Below are 22314 nucleotides of genomic sequence, written 5' to 3'. Positions count from 1 at the left end.
CTTAGTAAATATTATTGAATGAATGTATAAAATAACTATTTGGTGTATTTACATAGGCGTATGTAATCTGGTGAAACAGTGCTTATTATTTCGCTTGTGTTTTTACTTTAAAGTATTTTTTCCTTGATTCATTGCAGAGTGGTCAAATGGAATTTTACTAATTATGTATAATTCCATGATTATAGTTTTGTGCTGAATGCTCCAAATATCAAAGGTAATGTGGGGCATTGAGACACGCAAAAGATTTAAAATATACCATTTTCAATTAGGTCCCTCAAAGTTCTGGAACCCTGGCTCCTGCCCAGAGTGATGTCCTACCATATACAATGCTGTTGGCATCTCAACCACTGTGGAGCCACTTCAGGAGCATGGAATTGGTCAATTGGGAATTGGGTGGTAATAGGATGAGTACATTTTGTCTGTTTGTTACATAGCACTGTTTTGTGTAGTTCTTTCGTTTATATTCTTTGTCTTTGGGGGATACACCCTGGCCAAACCGTGCCATGTGTTAGGGGAAGAAAACCTGTTTTGACAGCATATTCCTGCTCTGTGGTGGTTGTGATATCACCAGCATATGGCATGCTGGCATCTCTGAAAAGGGGCCAGAGGTCTGAGTCTTAGGAGAAATGTTCAGATACAGACAAGAGCCAAACCTGGTCTTTTAGTAACATTTTGGCACATCTACACATGTCATTTACACTCATCAGACCATTGTGCAATTTTCCTTTGGGGGGGAATCAAACTTGAAAATTTTCTTAAGGCTTGTTGTTTATCCCTAATGAGAATTAAGTGAAAATTATATATTAGTGGCATGGGGAGACACTGTCAACATTTGATATTTGATTGAGCATCTGAAAGTTATTCCTAGTGTAACCTCCATTGTGTTTTATTCTTTTCTAGACAAGTTGGCATCAGGAATGGAATGTTTTTTGGGCAAGCTAAACAACTTTGTCCCAACCTTCAAGCTGTTCCATATGATTTTCATGCATATAAGGAAGTTGCGCGAATAATGTATGAAACACTGGCAAGGTACAGCCAACATGTGGTCACTTCCATGTCTCTTCCTTTACTTCTTCTCTCTAACAGTGAGAGAGTCTGGTGTTCTTTAGGGGTGTCAGGGCCACTTTTGCTGGACACTTCTCCCTGTCAGGAACCCTTTCCTCAGCCAGTCCAGTAATCAGCTCAGTCTTAAGGGACATGTTGGCACTGCTCAGACTGTTCGCTGCTTCCTGACGTCAGTGGAAACTGAGTCTCTGTCTGTATAACTTCAACTCCGTGGCTCTCGTTTTCTTCCTCTGGAACCAAACAGATGGAGAATTGGCATTTTTTAACCTGGTTATTCTTTTATTACGTTTGAATTATAGTTTTGTTTATAATTAGAACTGATGGGTCAACGAGTAGAGACTCGAAAACCATTTATCTTCTAAAATCATTAGGTATGCCAAAAGTTAGTTTTTATAAAAGTTAGTTTTTAGTAGTAGTTTCAGGGTGGTTGATTAGTTGGATTGAGAAAAGGAGATTAACTTTTATTTACAGTATGGGTATATTTAATATTCAAAGCTCAAAATTTAAAATAAGTCTATGGCAGGCTATGTATGCTTTAAAGTAGGAGTCAGCATATTTTTTCTATAAAGGGCTAGATAAGGTCTGTGTTCCAACTATTCAATTCTGCTGTATAAAGTGAAAGCCACAGACAGATATATTAGTGAATGGGTGTGGTTGTGTTCCATTAAATATTTATTTACCAAAACAGGCATCTGGACAGTAGGCCAAGGTTCGTCGCCATTTGGAGTGTATTAATGTTCTAAGAGATCCATTTTGCACCTCGTCTTCACCTCTTCCTCTCCCTTTTTATGCATTATTTTGAATATTTATTGAGGATCTATTAAGTACAAATAGCTGTTGATGCAGCTGGTCCTACGGAGAGAAACGAGATCCCATCTCTACCTGAGCAGGAAAGAGAAAATAAAAGGAACAGATGAAGTTATCTGGCATTAGTATGTAGGTCTGAGTGCTGAATGATAAGCCATTTATAATCACAGCTGTCCTTAAGATCCCACCTATGGGAATGTTGGTGTTACCAAGTGGGAAGTATGCTTTTTAAATCCTGTTCCAGAGTTGGGGTCAATAGAAACATCCAAATGAGTGCTGGGAGTGGATGACTGAGCTGGGTAGTGGTACTACCGTGTTCTGCTTCCGAGTATCGAGGCGTTCAGGCAGCTACCAGCCTGAATCTCACATCGGGAGGATTGGAGAGAGACCCATGACACATACTAGTCCTGAGATCCTTTTAGTCTGTGGAGACACTGTCGGTGGCATGTGGCTGTGCTTGGGGGGAAAAAAGCGCACAGTGTTCTCCTACCACCCTTTGGAAATCCTGCCTCGGCTTCATGTTCTCCATGCCTCGGGGCACCTTTCACTGGGAAGTAGAATTCCTCCTGTCAGGTATACCCTTCTGCTCTTACAGATTTCACCTTTTATTTAAAGTGTAAGCAAAACACTCATTTCTTGAATGAATACAGATATTTATTCTTAAGCGAATACAGCCAATTATTCCGATCTGTAACCTGCAGTAAGATGTAGGTGAGATAAGGCATAGTATACGTTACCATGTAGATTATTGAAGGTACGTTTTTGACCTTGAGGCCTTTCTGGTTGCCTTCCATTTGTGGTCTGCATATTTAATTAGTTTTGGAACCACAGGACAACTCTGCTCTTCCTTTTCCTCTTCTCTAGCGGATTAAAACAAGTCCCTTGTGTCGGTAGATCATGACCAAAACCCACAGTATTTCCACATTCAGGGAATGTAGTTGGCGTCTTTTCAGACAGGTATTTGGGGGTGACTGGCCTTTATATCCTGTATCCTAGGCCTACTACAGTAAAAGGTATTTAATCATGGTATTTTTGTTTAGGAGATAATCAGTTACTTATTTGACTGATTTATGTGACTTTTCTATCTGTTTAGGATTCTGGTAAACTGTGTTTGAACAGTTTTTAGATTAAATGTTCTGACATTTCTAATTTGCCCACTACTTTTCAATTATTCAGAGCTTTACAAAGGTATCCTCAGCATAGAGAAACTGGAATGAGAATTTCTGCTGTATTTTTGGTAGTTAATATGGAAAATGAGAAAATACTAATTCATTAGTTCTGCAGTTAAAAGTTAGGTGACTAAAGAATGGCACTTGGGCCACTTTAATTAAAATGCTAATACTTTTTAGCATTTTAAGTGTTAAAAGGAAATGTGAAGAAAGATGCCAAAGGAAGACTGGGCTTTGCCACATGTGTGTCTCCTCGAGGGCAAGCTCCCGGGTGATTCATTGCCTTTGCTTTGTGTCGACAGCTACACACATAACATCGAAGCCGTCAGTTGTGATGAAGCACTGGTAGATATCACTGAGATCCTTGCAGAGACCAGACTTACTCCTGATGAATTTGCAAATGCTGTCCGCATGGAAATCAAAGACCAGACGAAATGTGCGGCCTCTGTTGGAATTGGTTAGTATCCAGCCTATTTTATACTCTTCGTTTTACTCAAAGCATTGCTTTGTGATCATTGAATATCATTTAAGCTTTACGAGTGATTTTTTAGATTTTGTTTTTTTACCATACCGCATAGGCGTCTGACTTCTAAGACCCTTCTTAGCGTTGCTCACATTTGTGCAATACGTGAGATGGAAGTGTTAGAAAGGCAAGTAAATGGTTGATGATGATACTGTCTTTGGGATAAACAAGTTGGAATATTTCTAGTTTTCAAAAATGGGGAGAAGTGAATTCAGTATTTGTAAACATATTCTTTTTAAGTGAGCCAAAGCCGCCTTTCAAGCAGGGTGGTTGGGGGGGATTTGGAGTTAAATGTTATTGTGAGTCTTGTTGTAATTCAGTTACTTTGGGAACTTAAGCTTCCTGGAGTGCTCGACCAGTCCCGTCTTCACTCTCAATTCCAGAAGTCACCCTTATCAACCAGTGGCCCTCAGTGATTGTGCTCTCTCTCCCCAGCCCTTGTCTGCTTTATCTTTAATCCTTGTGCTTAGTTTCCTCAGCTGCTCACATCATCTGTCCTTGTTTTGTTGGCTTTTGCAGCTGTGCCCTCTGGAGCCCTCTCTTGGATAGCTCCACTTCCCTGAGTCACCTCCTCCTTTCTGAACATACTATACACAATAGCTCTTGCCAGGATACCTCTTTACTTGTGTTCTCTCCGGTACTCTGTACGTCCCAGGCTTGCCAGGTAGATGTAACTTCCTCTTAGCTTGTCGTTGTCATTTCCAACCACTCCTCCTCCATTCTCATTTAGAAATCCTCCTTCCTCTGAAGTTCCCTGTCTCATTTGTACCCTTGGGATTTTAATTTATGGAGAGAACTGAGTGATGACACAGAGCAGCCAATGCTGTGGAAAGGTTTTTATTCCTTACACCTGCCAAGAAGAGGAGAGGGCATGCTGTACCATGTGGGGCCACATGGGGAAGCCCCCAGTTTTAGTCAGGAGGCAGAAGCAAGGAGTGAGGGGAAATCCTAGGCTGGAGCCTTTATTGGGGTTTCTGTGGGAAAAGCTGGACAGAGTGGAGTAAACAGCTTTGGATTTGCTCTTTTGGATAATCCTGTGGTCTTAGGGTTATAAGCGGGGAATTCTAGTTGGCCTGGTACCCTGCCTGGATGAGTTAGGGCAGGAAAATACTGTCGTTGTGTGTGAGCTTGATAAGGAGATGTTTGGGGGTGGCTGGCTTGCATGTGAGAGGTGCGCTCCTAAGGGAGGTAGTTGTTTGCTGTCCTTAGAAACTGGCTGGCCTTGGGAGGACCATCTCCCCGCAGCCAGCAAGAGTTTTAAGATATCAAAACATCATAGGATACAGAAAATAAAAAACATTATTAATACATTTATAGCATTCCTCCAGTTCCTAGCTAGCCTACCCTTCTACTCCCCTGTGTTTGGCCTGCAGATCCTTCTCAGCGTCCTTTTAGGGCTTATTTTCTGTATTCCAGTATCTGGCATGGGTTTAGTTGTTTAAATCATGCTTCTTTTTAATTCAGAGGTGTGACAATATGAGTACATTCTTTTAAGTTCAGTCACACAATTAAAATGAAAATCCCACGTGATATTTCCACTCCTCAGCCCCTTTTGCCTCTCCACAACTCACCCTTTTATCATTTTGGTGTGACTTTGCAGAACTTTTTCTCTTCATGAATATCTACACATTTACCCTAGGAAAGCACATAGCTGTTACATAAGTCTTCCGTAAAACCGTGCCGTGTCCTTTCTGTGTCTTCCCTAAGTTTCGACCTCCTCTCACAGAGCCCTGATGAGGTCTCTGTCCCCCGTAGCCTTTTCCGCTGTCTGCTTGACTTCTGCACGTCCACACCCCACCTGGGACCTTGCTGTCACCGTCAGTTTGTGAGACTCTTCTACCCTCCGTTCCCACTGCACATGTTCTGATTGTATAGTGAGACTTTGGGTTCTTCGGGCTCCCTTTTACCCCCTGTCCAGTAGCATGCCTTTGGCTTTATTTCCCTGCTCAGTCTGGACGCACTGGTTGGCAGGATGATGGAATTTCTGACCGTTGCCCCCGATGCCTGCATCTCTGAACATAAGGTTAGGGACTGCTTTCTCCCTTCCTTTAACCCAGGGTAGGGGATGTTGAAATGACACTGGTTTGGGAACAAAGGGAAACCTCTCTCCAGTATCAATGCAGGTTATAATATGTCCTGTTTAACAAAATTCTGCCTGTTCTGTACTGTATTTGAAATGATCAGAATTGCCAATTATTTTCATTGTTTTTGAAAGAAATTTGGTAGGTAACCTGTCTGTAGATGTCTTTGTTAAGAAATTTAAAAATAATTGTGAATATTTTTTGAAAACCGTTTTTTTTTTTTAACTTTATAGGTTCTAATATTCTCCTTGCTAGAATGGCAACTAGAAAAGCAAAACCAGATGGCCAGTACCACTTAAAACCAGAAGAAGTTGATGATTTTATCAGAGGTCAGCTAGTTAGTAATCTGCCAGGTAAATACAGATCTTTGCTTTTTAACTTTGGTTTATTGTAAACATCTATTAATGGTTTTCACAGTTTTACAACGTTACTGTCTTTTCCGAAACATGAATTAAATATTTTTATCCATGATTGAGTGCCATGAGAAACAGAATTTGGAATTCCTCAATGATTAATCCCCTCAGTTGACTAATCAGGACCTGAATGTTACCTTTTACTTCTATTTCTCACATATTTTACTTTCAATATTTCTCAAGTGGCAAGATCAGGGAATTCCTAGAAATCATTTTAAAGAAAATATGATGAAATTGACTTTTGGTCCTTTAAATAAATCATAATTGAAATTGTCCATTTCTAGGCCAAATATAAAGTTCTGAGAATCGATTCCTCTGTTTATAAAATTACACTGATGGACTCATGACAGGTTTCTGAGTTTAGTAAGCAAATAGCCTTAAAAGTAGAAGATGTATGAATCCTATTAGGAAGCATAAAACCTAAAGACAAAGTATTATGTTTTGTTAACTCAGAGGTAGAAGTAAAATGTCCATCTCCACCTTTCTCCGCTAAGGGCCAGGATCTTTAGTTATTTTATATTGTTGTGTAGTTACTGTGTGGCTAACGTAGCTTGTAAAAATCTTTCCATAGAGAAATCATCAAATATAATTAATTATAACTGAAAAACAGTTGCCCTTTTGGGACCTTGAGGAGATGTAATTTTTTTGTGTAGGACAATTCATTTCACAATTAATAATTACAGGACAGTTCCTTTCACAGTTATTAAATATTTAGATTTGCTTGCTATGGTAGATACCTCTTTCTAAGAAGTGTCTCTAAACCATGCAGTAATCCTTGATACTGTTTCAGATAATCCTCCTGTTTGTTAAAAAACACACTGTTAGTTTCACAAAGCTCCTGTGTATTTGTGGTGGGGACATTCAAGACCGTACATTTTCAATGAAAGTTTTTTTTTTTAATTCATTTGCTTGTGAAAAGTGGATTTAGTGATCATTTTTAGATGCATATTCTTAAACCTAAAATAGTATATCTGAAACTTAGAAGTTTCTGTTACAGGCTATCAAATATTAAATGACCAAAATGCCATTTTATGGTAGGTTAGTTGAAGCTTCCTGACCCCCTAGTAAATAACTTAAAAGAATGTATTAGTGTTAGTTAGAAATGTGAAATAGGACATTTTGATGGTCAGTTTGAGATTAAATTGGAGGAATAATTAACCTTCTAAAATCAAGCTTAGCAAATTATTTTATTAGACAGTACAATTTAAAGTTTTAAAGTTTTAATAACACATCTTATTGCAGGCTTCTATAAGAAGGAACTGGTATGGTGTATTTAAAGCTGCCCATGAACTACGCGTCCAGACTTCCTATACTAGCCATCTCTATTAGCTTGCTCAGGCTGCCTTGAATTTCCTAAGCGATATCCAAAATATAGTGGGAGGGCAGCAAGATTGGCTCCCTCTGGCAAGCCACCCTCCCATGTGGCCTCCTCTCTTCTTCAAAACCAGGTTGTATCCACCCACAATTCTTCATGTGATTTCCATATGTCTGTTGACTTTTATCAAATTCCCAGATTCTTAATCAGATAGATTGAGAACCTTTCACAAAGGCATGCAGAATGTCACCTTCTGCTGTTGTTAGGCCTGTGTGGAAGATGGCATTGTAATCAATCTACAGAACACAGGCTGTTCTTCTAAAAAAAGATTTCACATGCATTTGGGACCCATCCCTGGTAGAGGGCCCGCTTAGTAAAAGTTGAGAATTGTTACAATAAAGAAACCTATTTATCTTTGTTAAAAAATAGTAATTTCCCACAGATATTTGAAGATCAATATATAGTGCCTATTAACATCTTGTGGGACATGCTTTGGGGAAGTTTTGCTCTCTAACCAAGAAGCCAGAAGAAATTCAGGGTAAATACACCTCACCTGTTGTCCTCTACAAGCTCTCTTTGGCCCTCTGTGCCCATAAGTGTTTACTTGGCACACAGTGTGTCCAGCACAGTATACACAATTATCGGAGGTACACAAGCAGGAGAAAACACATTACTAAGTAAGTTTATGTTTTAGGGTATTCTACAGAATAATGATTATATGTTATGCTAACAAATAAATTACCTAATGGGATCTGTTTATTTAATGATAGAAAGGATCATCCCCACCGACTAACCTGTTCCTATGAATTCTTTTGGATCTCTGCCAGGCCGTTCACCTCATGCATGTGCCCCTACCCTGAGGGCCTTCTGCACCTGGTACAGCCTGCGCTGGGTTTGGGCCCCCGGCCATTCTTAGAGAAACACCACCGCTGTGTAGGTGGACATAAAGATCTGCACTATTCCCATATGGGAACCAGTAGCTAAGTGAAGCCAGTAAAATTTCAAGTTAAATTAATTACAGTCAAATAAAATTAAAATTCAGTTCCTCATTTACACTAGCCACATTCTGGTGCTCAACAGCGTCATGTGGCAAGTGCCCACTGGATTGGACAGCACAGATAGAGAACGTTTTCATCCTCACAGAAAGTTCTACTGGACGGTGCTAATTTAGATGGTGAAAACCTTATTCTTTAAAACTTTATTCTTCCATCTCTGCTGTACTGTCAAGTCTGGATGCCAGGGGAGGAGACATTACTGGCTGTTTTTGAGAGTAATAGTTCCCTTCAAGGACAGAAAGTAAGTCTTTGTCCCAGTGGCTTGACCAGGAGCTTCCACATCCTTTTTTTTCCTTCTCTCCTTCTCGGAGGCTTGGTTCTAAGCTAGCATGTTTTCCTTCACTTTTTCCTTCCTAGGTGGCTGCACTCAATTTGAGTGTCCTTAGAGGTGCCTCCTTTCCTTATAAACGCTTTCATGAGGCAGGCAATTAAACAAACAACCCTGTCAGGCTTTTGGTGCTGATTCATTTTTCCTCCCCACTCAGTATAGTAGGGGTTAGAGGTGGGCCACCGCCCCACGATGCCTCCCTCCCCCACTTGACTTCAGGCCCGTTGCATTTCATCAGATGAGCTTGCAGCGGACGGGGCCTTTCCTTCCTCCCCACAGGGACAGTTTACTTAGATTAGGTTGATTGTGGTTAATTTGGTGATATTTGATATGATAGCCTTTCTTTGGCACCTACTAGCGACTAATAATTCTCTTCCACTGTATTGAAGATATTCTCAAAAACAATACGTTTTTCTCCTGCCCCCCGCCAGCACACATAGAAATAATCCAGGATTAGTGCCTCTCACTGATTTGTAAGTCAGTGAGAATGTATCAGTTCTCCAGATCTCTAAGGGAAAGATCATGATCATAGTTTGAGAGTGCGGAGTGGGGCAACAGAGATGAAAAGCCTTTCCTGAACAATGAACAGTGTGTAGAGTGTTTGACTTTGGCCAGCCTCTTGTATGATTTGCTTCTTACCTTGGGTTTCTCCTCTCTCCATCTTGAAAAATACTCAGATGGGTTTCACTTAGAATTTCACCTTTTTGTAAATGGTATTCCTCTGGCAGATTTTGGTGATGTTAAAGCAGACTCTGGTATTCTTTCTTGTTCCCGCAGACTCTTGTATTCTTTCTTGTTCTCTCTTCTTACTTGAACTTTAAAATGGCACAGATGGAAGGCAGTGCCCTTAACACCTTTCGTCTCGTCCACGAGGGAATGACTTTTTCTTGGTTTGAACTTGTTTTGCCCACCTCCATGGCCATAGATCTTTTGTAAGGTTGACAGCCTCCTAACCCTGTGTCCTACGTAATTGCTTTAAGAGCTGCTCCTGGCAGAACCTGGACTAGACCAGTTGTCCTTCTATTGAAGACCACTCAGAGAGTAGCTGCTAGAAGGATGATGGTCGTCGGGACACCTGGGTGGCTCAGTCGGTTGGGCCTTCAGCTCAGGTCATGATCTCAGGGTCCTGGGATCGAGTCCCCCATCGGGCTCCCTGCTCCAAGGAGAGTTGCGGAGAGTCTGCTTCTCCCTGTCCCTCTGCCTGTAGCTCCCCCTGCTTGTGCGCATGTGCGTGCACACGCTCGCGCTCTCTCTCTCTCTCACAAATGAATAAAATCTTTAAAAAAAAAAAAAAAAGAATAATGATCAAGTGATGAGCACAACATAGCCGACTTCACTCAGCTCTCCCACAAGATCCTACAGAAGACCAGAAACAGTCTTTTCCTTATTGGTGGAAATTACTGATTTGATAGTGTGCAAACCATTCTGATAAGAGTTTTAGTTTCCCTAGGTTACTCTTAAATATATCTCCTAGATATGTGTACCTTTGTTAAGATTTTGGGCAAATTGAGAGTGATAGAACTCATCAGCATCCTCCAGGCTCAAACCTGGCATCTGGAAGAGAAGGACACAGGGACTGTGCTGCATGCTGGCCCAGCTGTAGGAGGGTTGAGACCTTTTCAGGGAGATAATCTTTGTTGGTAAAAGAAATCTGTCTTGCCCTCACTGCCACTTTGTTTGCTTAGGAAACTTCATCCCCAGGTCACTTCGTCCAGTATGACAGCACTAAAGTTTCTGGGTTTGGACGTGTGTCGTAAGTTCTTGTTCTAGTTCCCATTCATAGGAAGTGAGGCTGAAACCCTTGTGAAGTTTGGCCGTCACCGAAATCACAGTAGAATCCCTAACACTCTTGAGTCTCCTCACATGTAGGTCATAACTGTAGGCCCGTGTAAACAAGTCTGTCACTTCATTTGTTGATTTTGTGAATAAGATGGAAATCTTGATATTACTCAGTAATGAATAAAGATGGCATTCTTCTGAGAACTTACGTAGTTACACATATTTGAGAAGGTTCACCTATATCCCAAATTAAGCTCAAATTGAGGAGTAGATTCTAGAAATAACTTTACTAGCATTTGCACTAAACAGTTCTTTGTCTATGAGATGCTACAGTTATGTCACTTAAAAATTTTAAGGGAGATTATTTTAAACTAGTTGTTTTGTGGGTGAATGATAGTTATTTCACATTGCTAAATTGTTTTTAATGGTTTATGTGCAGAATTAAAGAATTACACGTATCCCCTTTTCTCTAGGAGTTGGACGTTCGATGGAATCCAAGTTGACCTCTTTGGGAATTAAAACTTGTGGAGACTTGCAATATATGACAATGGCAAAACTCCAAAAAGAATTTGGTCCCAAAACAGGTCAGATGCTTTATAGGTTCTGCCGTGGTTTGGATGACAGACCAGTTCGAACTGAAAAGGAAAGAAAATCTATTTCAGCTGAGATCAACTATGGAATAAGGTTTACCCAGGTACTGATCTCTTAACGAGTTTTATCCATTTATTTACTGTTCTTTATCTTTTCATCTAGTCCCATCTCTCCAACTAGCCCATAGACTCTTGTTGCTTGAAGTGAAGACTTTACACTCTTGTTCCTGCAGCTTGTAGGATATAAAGAGTATACATGTTTGATTTTGGAAGTGAAAATACTTGAGAATTGTTCTGTGTATAGGAAAATAACGTGGGAGTTTTTCTGTTTGTTTTTCCATAGCCAAAAGAAGCGGAAGCTTTTCTTCTGAATCTTTCAGAAGAAATTCAGCGACGACTTGAGGCTGCCGGCGTGAAGGGTAAACGCCTGACGCTCAAAGTCATGGTGCGAAAGCCTGGGGCCCCAGTCGAAACTGCGAAATTTGGAGGCCATGGGATTTGTGATAACATCGCCAGGTAAGCTTATGTGTAAGAGGAGTTTGGCTAATTGATTATTTCGGTGCAGGTTATTAGAATTAATAGGAAAAAGAAGAAAACCAAGGAGGAGTCTGAATAAAGATCTGTACACTCTGAGGTTATCAGATATTCAGCCAAGGCCGTTGCCGGCGTGTCACTGCCCTCGGGTTCGGCTGCTCACAGGAGCCTGTGTGCCTGAGCTTCGGAGGGAGTCTTCAGGCTGTGGACTTCCGTGCACGGACAGAAGGAAAGGGTGGCGACAGGGCCGGGGGGGAAGGTCAGCGTGGTGATTCAGAAAGTGATTTTAATGAGACATTGGCTTTATTTGGGGAGGTATGGTTTTTGTTTCTGAAATGATTAATTTTTGTAGTCTCTGCAAACTGGTAGAAAGCATTTAAACCCCCCCCCCCTTTCTTCTTAATGTAAGGGCCACTGCTATGAAACTTCATGTAAAGTTTGTGACCAAAAGAAAAAACTTTTGTGTACCGTTTTATATGCCAACAGTACACTGTATTTTATCTGTTAAATCAATCAAAGCTTTGAGACTTCTGACCCTGAAAGCCACACATAAGGAATTGTGTGTAAAAAAGAAGAAGTTTTGTGAAGGGTGAGCTCCTGCCAACCACCCCAGTCCCGTTCGTGTGTACGGTGATGTTGTCAGGAGTCGCGAGAGGACCGCTCTCAGTTGCACGCAGCTGCGGCTTGTCACTCACGCCTTTGTTCACCGGGAAAACAAGGATTACAAATTATACGTGCAACAACAGATTAATAAAATATATTTCTGTGCAGTTGGTAATCTTTAACTGTTACATTTACCTATTTTAATAAACATTTTGATGTATCCATCTTTCAAATGGTAGGTAGTTAAATACACTGTTAGTGATCATTTCTATAATAAGTTCATTGTTAGGCCCTAACTCTGGAAGAGAATGATCTTTTTACACGTGGTTTCTATGGGAAAATCAGATTACCTTTTCTGGAACTTGATTTTTTTAAGATACCTGGGAAGGATCATCCAAAAACGAAATCATTTTTCTTTGGGAAGAGAACTGGCAGTTTCCTCTTTTCGTGTCTGTGTTTTTAAAGATCTTATAGTTGCTTAGCATTGTCTGTTTTGGTGGGGTTCACTTCCTCTAATCTGAATAAGAAAATCAGCCTTCTTTCAGTCCTTTGTGAAGAGAATCCAGGTACTCCAAAAATGTAATTTTAACATTAAGAAAACTAGGATTAATTATACTTTATCCCCCCGGCTCCTAGTTGAAGGATAATAGCCTTTCTGTAAGCACGTTATCTGCTTGCTGTTGTTGGTATTTGTTCCGTTTTTGTCCTGAACTTAAAAAGTTTTATTAGGAAAATTTAAAACATTTAAAAGTAGAAAGAACAGTAGAGTGAACCCCTGTGAACCCACTACCGGACTCGCTCCTCTGATGCCATCCTTCCTCCCCTTCTTCCCAGTGATTTTGAAGCAAATCTCCGATACTGTCTCTTTTCTTCCACAAATATTTCGGTGTTCATCTCTAACGAGGTGAGGACTCGGTTGAGTAACCACAGGACAGTTCACAGTCTGCTGTGCGTAGCCGGTGGTCAAGTGTACATTTTGCTGTGCCCTTAAAATACTTTGGAGAAAATGATAATGTAAAAGAGCACGTGATTAATCAAAACAGGTGTAATTTTATAAATGTTACCAACATACAGACCAGTTGTAAACCATTAACTTAAACCTAACATTGTGGTGGTGTTCTGACTGCATGAGGAATGCTTTAGGTGAGGGATTATGAAATACTCTAACACTGACCATATATTTCCTCTATCTCCCGGGTTGACACACTGTTTCCTGTGGGCCATATCCAGCCTGGGGCCTGTTTTTATGTGGTTTGTGTGAGCCAAGAATGATATTTATGTAAACGTTTGTGAAAAGCGAAGACTGTGAGAGGACCATAAAGCACAGGTGATTTCTGGCCCTTTCCAGAAAAAGTCTGTGGGCCGCTACTGTAATCCCAGCTGCAGTCATGTTGGGCTGAGTCAAGAAGTGGTACTCTGCATTCCATGATTCTCTCACCTCTTGTCATTGGCCTTGATCAAAAGCTATGTGGCAATCATGTGCCTCCCAGACTCTGATATGTTACAGTACTGTAAGAGAAAGGGCACATTTTAAATTGCATATCAAAGAGCCATGTGTAAGTTGAAATCTTTGGCTTGATTATCACATAGGAAAAGTTTTAACAGTTTTCTTTTGGGGAAAGAATTTCCCCCCTTGGCGTTCTTTTGTATATATGTGTTTTTAATTTGAATTTTATACACACACACACAGAGTCCTTTGCACTACTTCTCTTCCATTGCCTATTCTTGTTTCCCCTGTGTGTGCATTTCCTTTGCCCCCCTCAGTGTTCCACGAGGGTGAGCGTGTGCACGCTGCACATGGTTGGTCCTAGAGTCTGCTGTGACCACATTTCCTTTTTTGTGGAACTTGTTTGTCCTGGAGTTACTGAGCATCTCGTTTTGTTTGTTGGCTTTTTTGTGAATTTGCCACTGAGTTTTATCCCCAAATTCCCTCCTAGTGTGTTTCAGTACACCAGTTAATCACCTGGTTTGATCTTTTTTCTTGGAGCGCTCTCTCGGGTCCCTCCCTTGTGCCCACGCAATCGGGGATTAGACGTACTGTAGAGTGGGAGTCAAGGGGTGTCCCTTCTCCATGATCTGTGTAGGATCCTTGTTTTCCTGGATCCCAGGTCTCCTTCTCCTAGTATCTAGTGAGAAAGAATACTTGGGTGTAAGTTGTTTTGAACCTGTCTATCCTCATGCTCAGTAGCTTTGCTGACTTAAAAGTTATAGTTAGAAATCATTTTTCCTCATTTAAAGACTCCATTGTCCTCTTTTTTCCAGGATTTTTTTTTTTTTTTAAGATTTTATTTATTTACTTGACAGAGCCAGAGAGCATAAGCGGGGGGAGCAGCAGAGGGAGAGGGAGAAGCTCCCGCTGAGCAGGGAGCCCGAGGCAGGGCTCGATCCCAGGACCCCGAGTTCATGACGGGAGCCAAAATCAGACGCTTACCCGACTGAGCCACCCAGTTGTCCCAGGGGTTCTGGAATTTTATTTGGTCTTTGTTTTTGTGCCAGGTACTTCATCAATATTAATTTTTTATTTCTACCAACATTTTAAACTTCTGAGTATTTTTCTTAATTCTTGGGACATTTAAATATAAATACCTGTTATTTCATGGATGCCATATTCTCTCTCCTCTCTTAAATATTCTTCTGTTCCCTCTGTCACTTGTTTCTCCCGATTCCTTCTTTCTCTTTTGATTACTTTTACAGTAGAGGTTTTCTTTCACCATCTGTCTGATAGTTCATGACTCTCTTGTTCATATATGAACTTCTAAAATTTTATTTGGAACCTCTGGATTCGTAGTGGGACATGCAGACCAGTGGGCTTCACCACAGACGAGTGATTGAGGGGCTTGTGTTTGGTTACCACAAGCAGTTCTATCTGTGGTCTTTGCTTCAGGCTTGTCAGTTTGCCCCACGAGAGATCTTCCCATCTCCTGCCTGCAGTCAGGGAGCAGATGGAGGATGGCAGCTAGCATTCTGGTTACTCAATAGGAGGAGCAGTCTGGGTGGGAAGAGTGTAGTTTCTTTTGAGCGAGGTGCCTCCCTTCCCTTGGCCGTGAATGATGTCCCCTAGCTTTCAGCATCGACAGCCTGGGTATAGTGCCGCTCCCAGAGGAGGGGCTGTCTCTCCGTCGGCCGCACGTGCACGTTCTCACCCCCTCCGTTGGCACCCGGCGCCTCCAGTCATGGAGCGTGTCTGAGGTCCTGTAGCATAAATTGACTTATCTCCCGCTGGTGCCTTGCTTTAGGCATAGCAGGCATGTTTGGTAACTTACCATTTACTGATGTGCTCTCAGTCTTCTAAATTACGGTTAACATTTTTCCTCTACTCTTAACCTCCTCCTGTTTCTATTTTTTTAAGAGTCTATGCTATTTAAAAATCATTTCAAGACAGTTTAGTGGTATTCTGGAAAGATAGGAAGATAAACACATTTAAACCACCATGGTCCACTAAAAATCTCACTCTTAAGTTCTGTATTTATTTGTGTGAAATAAACTTAATTAAGGCAACAAATCAATGGAAATATTTTCAAATAGTTTCCTTAAAAATACTGGTAACTTTCATGGATGTACATAATGTCCTCACGTACTGGGAAAGTAAATATAATAAAAATAGTTTTTAGCACCTAATAATGCTGGCAGTCTCCTGTCCTCCTTCAAGAATTCTTGAAGTTGTAAGAATTGTGTATTCTAGGCCCGCTGGGTTTTAGGGTACCATCATATTTCCTTTGTCATAGCCGCACACACGTTTGTTGATTTCTAGAGCCTCTGAGAATTGTCATGCACATATTCACATGTTGAAATTATTCAGTGGCTTTACTTCAAACAATAAAAGTAGAGTCAAGAACTAAAATACAGGGGGATTCATCTGTCTTTCATCCCTCAACGTGGATAATCTTGGTATCTAAAATTTCTCTTGGAATCTCAAACATTGTATTTAAAATACGCTCATGCTTTAGTTGCAATATAGTATGCGTGTTATTTGTGTATATATATATGCGTTAACTAAAATACATCTTTCTAAAGAATTTTTTCCAACTTATTTTCAGTTGGCCAGGTCTTCTTTAGTCTGTATCTCAAAGTCTCAGTATCCTATATGGTTTTTCTTTTACTCTTTGCTGTCATTGTAATTAATTTGTTATTACTGGCTTCCCTGAAGGAAGACTCTCTCATTCATTTTCAAGGATTATATTTAGTACTTAATTATTTAAACTTCTTTGTAACTTTCTTGACAACTTTCCTATACCCCTTTAAACCGTTCAATACTTGTGAGGTACTAGTGAATATATAGGGGATGTAGCTTTTGTTCCTTTAAAAAAGTTAATTCTATCACTTACAGGACTGTAACTCTTGACCAGGCAACAGACAGTGCAAAGATAATTGGAAAAGCTACACTAAACATGTTTCATACAATGAAACTAAATATATCGGATATGAGAGGGGTAAGTATATAACATTTTAAAATTCTGACTTTCTGCAATGTTTTTCTCATTTAAGGCTTGATCTAAGAATGGTCATGGGGCGGGTAGTGGGTTTATGTGCATATTTTCAGCTCCTTTGAGATAATAACAGGAGAATAGAAACTGAAAAATTCTTGACTTTCTCATCTGACCCAATCTTATTTTTCAGCAGAGAGTCACATTTGTTCTGAAAGCTCTTTATTTTCTACCTAGAATAATTTTGTATGTTAAATTTTTATAGTATCTTTTAATTAACCAAGGGCTTATTTTACCTACATTATCTTGCTTCCTGTTCTCACTCCCCTAGAAGTTGATGGGGCTGTGAGGAGTATAGAACTGCAAATAATTCTTGTACCTTTAAGGTCCTTTTTAACCAAATTCATTCTGATGTCTGTTGATGCTCTTAGAAGGGAGCAGTTACCATAGCACAGAAACATGCCTTTGGAACATGTAGGTGAGAGGGTATCAAAAATGTAAAAACCTTAATTTTCTTGAGGATGAACCTTTGTAGGGTTCCACTGTGTGTACACATATGTGAGTGAAAGGCATTTATTGGCTTGGTGTGGCATTTTTGGAAGGATTAAACAGTTATTAAGCCAGACACGATGTAAACTCCTCCCTGAAATACTGTTACAGTAAGGCTTTACAGTGTTGTGGGGTGTAGTTATCTAGACACCGGGGTGCGGTGTACCTGGGGCAGCTAGACACCGGGGTGCGGTGTACCTGGGGCACTGCCCATCCCACCCCGCCCACACCCATTTATTTGAGAAGTACTTCATTTTAAACAAAAATGATAAATGAGTAAGGCTGCAAGTAGACTGACCCCTATGGAATTTTTTTTTTTTATGTTAAAACCTTGGTTGGTTAGAACTTTAGCGGAATATAAAAGTATTATACTTTCTTGGATTTTTCTGATTTTGAAGAGATTGCAGTATATTTGGATAGAATTGGATACTCCCAAGATTGAGGTGAATAGCTGCTCGCTAGCTAGTTAGTAGTTTTTGTAATAAATCATACAGAAGACTGAATACTTTCATTTAATCTTTTATTCTAGAAATAGGACCTAGAAGATCTTTTTAAAAAGGAATAGCTGAGAAGTTTGCATAGTTGAATTGATATTCTTGCTTCAGTTTTCCTGGAAATACATTTTCCACTTCTGGTTCTAGGTTGGGATTCAAGTCAATCAGTTGGTTCCGACCAATCCAAACCCTTCCACATGCCCCGGTCGCCCATCAGTTCAGTCAGGCCACTTTCCTGGTGGGTCACACTCTGTCCTGGATCTCTTCCAAGTTCAGAAAGCTAAGAAATCCACAGAAGAGGAGCACAAGGAAGGTCAGTGGTCATCAGTGTGGTTCTTGTTTTGGTGCTGCTTTTACCTTTAGGAAGGCTAATAAGTTAATATAACAATTGTCTGGCATGGCTCTACTTTTTAAGAAACACACTGACATTCTGGATTATGAGGAATCAATAGCGTAAGTTTGTTTTACTTAAAATGGATTAAAGGAATCCGTATTACCCCATCCCTAAGGATATGAAGAAGCTATTTTATGTATTTTCTATACTTTCAGTATTTCTGGCTGCTATGGATCTGGAAATATCCTCTGCCTCTAGAAACTGCACTTTCTTGCCATCTTTTTCTACGCATCTGACATCAAGTGTCAATGCTGCTACTAGCAAAGCTGAGTCTTCAGGGAAATGGAATGGTCTACATTCTCCCATCAGCTTAAAATCAAGACTTAACCTGAGTATAGAGGTTCCGTCACCCTCCCAGGTATTTTTTTTTTTAATAGTTCTAAGTATGATGTAAGTGCAAAAGCAGTTTCAAAGTAGGGATGACGTTTTTAGTTGTCAGCATAGCCAAGAAGGGGAGAGGGCTACTTGGGGTAGATCAAGGGCGGATCCACAGTGTTACTGAATTCCAAATGAGAAAGACCACGTGAGGAGAAAGGTGGTGCTTTTGCAAAGATCTGCCACTCTTGCAAGTTGTAGAACGTGGACAGAAGCCAGTTCTGCAGACTGCCATCAGTAGCCACTTTACCTCTTTGTGGCAGCGGTTATCATACGGATTTAACTCTATTCAGCAAAACAGCTTTGGTGATCATTAGTAGGGGCCTACGTCCAAGGTTTTTCTTGCAGCATTTGCAAACAGTTCTTTCTGGAGAGCTACATGTTTTTCCTAACATAAGCTAGTAATTCCGTTGGTGTGCACGGTAAATGTGGAATACTGTTGGCATTTTTGCTCCTTGTAAGGTTAAGCTGTATCGGGGAAGTCCGTTTCTCTGCTCCACTACGTGGTAGGAGGCTAAAGGAAACATACATGCTGGCCTTAAGGCTCGGAAAGGGACGGTTGTGATACACTTGCATTGGGTCCCAGATGCTAGTGAGCTATCCAGAAACCGTTGTTCCTGGCAAAGTATCACATTGGCCTGCCCAGCTTTTACGGGATTCCGTGTTTCTAAATGGAAGTGCACAGATGCACAGAGGAATCTGGTATGTAGGCTAGAGCAAAGTTAAGTTTCTAGAATCCCTTTTTTCTAACTTGGTGTTGTCAGAACCAGAATTATTTGTATTTGGGGGTAGGTGGTCTACTGTGTGAAAGGTAAACAGGACTCTCTTACCCGATGCCAGAAATTTGACATATCCCATAGGCACTGGCCCGGGCCCTGGGTGGGATCTGAGATCCATCTCTTGGCTGCAGTCACAGGAGATAGAGCGAGTATGTTTGGACTCGCCTGACCCAGCGGTGCTGCCAGTGCACTTGTCTCTCCAGACTCTTAGTAGTCTTACTACTACGGCTTCGATGGCAAAAGGCCAAAAACCTTCTAAAACTGTGCTGTTTTGGAGGGTTAGCTTTCCTAGCTTGCTTCTCTGCACCTTTTGTTTATTGTTCAAGTTGAAGTGAAAGTGGTAACATTAACTCTACTAAGCTCCTCTCTGAGCATGCTTTAACTTCAGACTCATGTGGTATTTTATAGCTCGATCAGTCTGTTTTAGAAGCACTTCCACCTGATCTCCGGGAACAAGTAGAGCAGGTTTGTGCTGGTCAGCAAGGAGAGCTGCATGGCGACAGAAAGAAAGAGCCAGTAAATGGCTGTAATACAGGAATTTTGCCACAACCAGTTGGGACGGTTTTGTTACAAATACCAGAACCTCAAGAATCTAACAGTGACACAGGAATTAATGTTATAGCCCTTCCAGCATTTTCACAGGTAAGAGACCTTCTACCCTGAACATGCTCATCCGTCCTACTCTAGCTCAGGGCGTATCTCATTTCCTCTTTTCCTTTGGACCCTAAACTCTCAGTAGCTCACGCCGTATCCGGGGTGGGGGTGGGGGGCCGGTGGGGAGGGATTGGCTCATGTCTGCATCATCTAAAGGACAGAGACTGGCAGAGAAGAGGGAGGATATGGTATGTGGGTGCTTGAAGTCTCCACCCAGAAGTAAAACAGAAACACATTCTGTTTCTGTTTTCTTGGCTAGGGATGACCATTGGGCCACACTTCAAATAACTGGGTGGAGATGCAGAATCATAGACTAGAGACAGTAACACAGTCTAAGCTTGGTGTTTAAAAAAAAACATTGGAAATGAGCCTCATTTCTTGTGTTTTGCCTCTCATTTTCTAGGAGTGCTGCTTGCCCTGATGGTTCTGCAGTGGTTTTGTTTAAGTCAGTTCTTAACCCCAAATTTTCTTATTCTCACCCTAAAACCTTGTGAGGATACAGTGAGCTTTAATATTGAGGACCTATTAAGAATTCATACAGATCAGAAAAGCATGATTTGAAAACAAAATTTGTTTTGTGAAAAATAGAGCATCAACTCAGGTTTGACTTTGACCCTTCTCGTTTCCACTAGGTGGACCCTGAGGTGTTTGCTGCCCTTCCTGCCGAGCTTCAGAAGGAGCTGAAGGCAGCATATGATCAGAGGCAAAGGCAGGGAGACAACTGCGCTCACCAGCAGTCGGCCGCCGTGTCAGGTAAGCAGCCAGGGAAGGGACCTGTACCACCACTGAAGACGAGAGAAAGGGGATCGCTGTAGGGTGTGACCACGGAGTATGTAACGGCCAGCGTCTGAGCTGCTAGTCATGCTAAGAGCTCTTTGTATTGGAGCCGAACAAGTATACAATGCGGGGAAGTGTTGTCACAGTCCTAGCTGGACTTGTATCTGTAGCTTCTTGACTTGAAAACACCTTCACTTCAGAAAAAGTTTGAATTATTACCAGAATCTTTTGAGTACTTAAGATGGATACATCAAAGAGTGTAGGTTTAAAACAAAAAAATCTGAAGGTCTCCGAACATGCATTACAATACTGCCTGAACTGTTGTACCTCAGCTGTTTAATTTCTAGTTGGTCCTTATGGGCCCCCCTGTATAGAACAGATTTTGGTAAGTGAGCACAGGGGGCGGGCACCCTGGAGCCTGCAGCCAAGTACTGCCTCCCCCACGCACGGTCTGGCTCGGGGGCCTGTGTCGGGATGTGTGTGCGCACGCGTTGGGGTTGTATTTGAGGAGGAAAGAGAACTCGTGGTACTGTCCAGACGTACTTTGTTGAAGATGTCATGTTCATGTTCTTCTAGTGCCAAAGAATCTGTTACGTCAGCTAAAACCAGCAGCAGTGAAAGAAAAGAAACGGAACAAGAAAAAAAATCCCATCAGTCCCCTGAAAAAGATTCAGAGTCCTGTGAAAAACAAGTTGCTTCACAGTCCTGTGAAAACTCTGCCCGGGGCCTGCGGGAGTCCCCAGAAGTTAATCGATGGGTTTCTAAAACATGAAGGTCCTGCTTCTGAGAAAGCTATGGTAATATTTTGCATACTTTTTAAACTTTGACCTTTCTTTGATCACATCTTAACGTACTCGCTGTTATGTCAACATAGCACTTTTTATCGTTTGTTTTCTTTAACAGGGAGACCTCTCTGCTTCCACTTCAGGTGTGCCAGGCCTTTCCGGGTCGCAGCCTGAGCCGGCTGGCTGCACAAGACCCCCGGCACCCAACCTAGCAGGAGCTGTTGAATTCAGTGATGTGAAGACCTTGCTCAAAGAATGGATAACTACCATTTCAGGTTGGCTTGGCCGGCGAGACAGCCGCAGACTGAGTGCAATGGTTCTAGGATTTTAGAACAGGAACAGACTCATCCGTAGAGATGGAACTCATTTCTCTAAATCTGGTAGGCTAAACCCAGCCACCCTCTAACCTTTGAAACTCTGGGGCTTACTCTGAAAAGCTCCACACTACAGACCCCGTGTTTGGTGGCTGTAAGTCAGTGGGATAGTTAGAGAAACGCGCGTCTCCTCTATACCTGCAGCTAGCGGTCTGCCTTCTTCAGAAGGAAGTTGGTCCTTACTGGAGGTTTTCCCCCTCTCTAGATCCAATGGAAGAAGACATCCTGCAAGTTGTGAAATACTGTACTGATCTAATAGAGGAAAAAGATTTGGAAAAACTGGACCTAGTTATAAAATACATGAAAAGGTAATTATTTGATACCTGTATCAGAAGGATAAAATGGGGCATCTCTCACGGCTACTCGCGGTGAGGCACGGAGCAGCTTCTACTTGCTGCGCAAGCCATTAATGGTAGACTTAGGGAAGGGGGGGGCTTCATTTCGAAT

The 22314-nt window shown here is 41.4% G+C and overlaps 1 protein-coding gene across 8 annotated transcripts in view; it reads left to right on the top strand.

Moving 5' to 3' along the window:
• The window catches only part of REV1 (REV1 DNA directed polymerase), a 102161-nt gene that overhangs the window by 79314 nt on the left and 533 nt on the right, over nucleotides 1-22314 (top strand). For all 8 annotated transcript variants that reach the window (XM_032419888.1, XM_032419887.1, XM_032419885.1 and 5 more), the window contains 13 exons: nucleotides 901-1029; nucleotides 3344-3498; nucleotides 5879-5998; nucleotides 11009-11229; nucleotides 11469-11641; nucleotides 16590-16692; nucleotides 17877-18042; nucleotides 18279-18481; nucleotides 19686-19919; nucleotides 20564-20684; nucleotides 21285-21505; nucleotides 21612-21768; nucleotides 22073-22175. In XM_032419888.1, coding sequence (XP_032275779.1) covers nucleotides 901-1029; nucleotides 3344-3498; nucleotides 5879-5998; nucleotides 11009-11229; nucleotides 11469-11641; nucleotides 16590-16692; nucleotides 17877-18042; nucleotides 18279-18481; nucleotides 19686-19919; nucleotides 20564-20684; nucleotides 21285-21505; nucleotides 21612-21768; nucleotides 22073-22175 — 2106 coding nt within the window. The remainder of the gene's footprint in view (nucleotides 1-900; nucleotides 1030-3343; nucleotides 3499-5878; nucleotides 5999-11008; nucleotides 11230-11468; nucleotides 11642-16589; nucleotides 16693-17876; nucleotides 18043-18278; nucleotides 18482-19685; nucleotides 19920-20563; nucleotides 20685-21284; nucleotides 21506-21611; nucleotides 21769-22072; nucleotides 22176-22314) is intronic.

The sequence above is a fragment of the Phoca vitulina genome, unplaced genomic scaffold, assembly GCF_004348235.1.
Source record: "Phoca vitulina isolate PV1807 unplaced genomic scaffold, GSC_HSeal_1.0 scaffold22, whole genome shotgun sequence".
NCBI lineage: Eukaryota > Metazoa > Chordata > Mammalia > Carnivora > Phocidae > Phoca > Phoca vitulina.
This window is presented reverse-complemented; position numbering and strand designations above follow the sequence as displayed.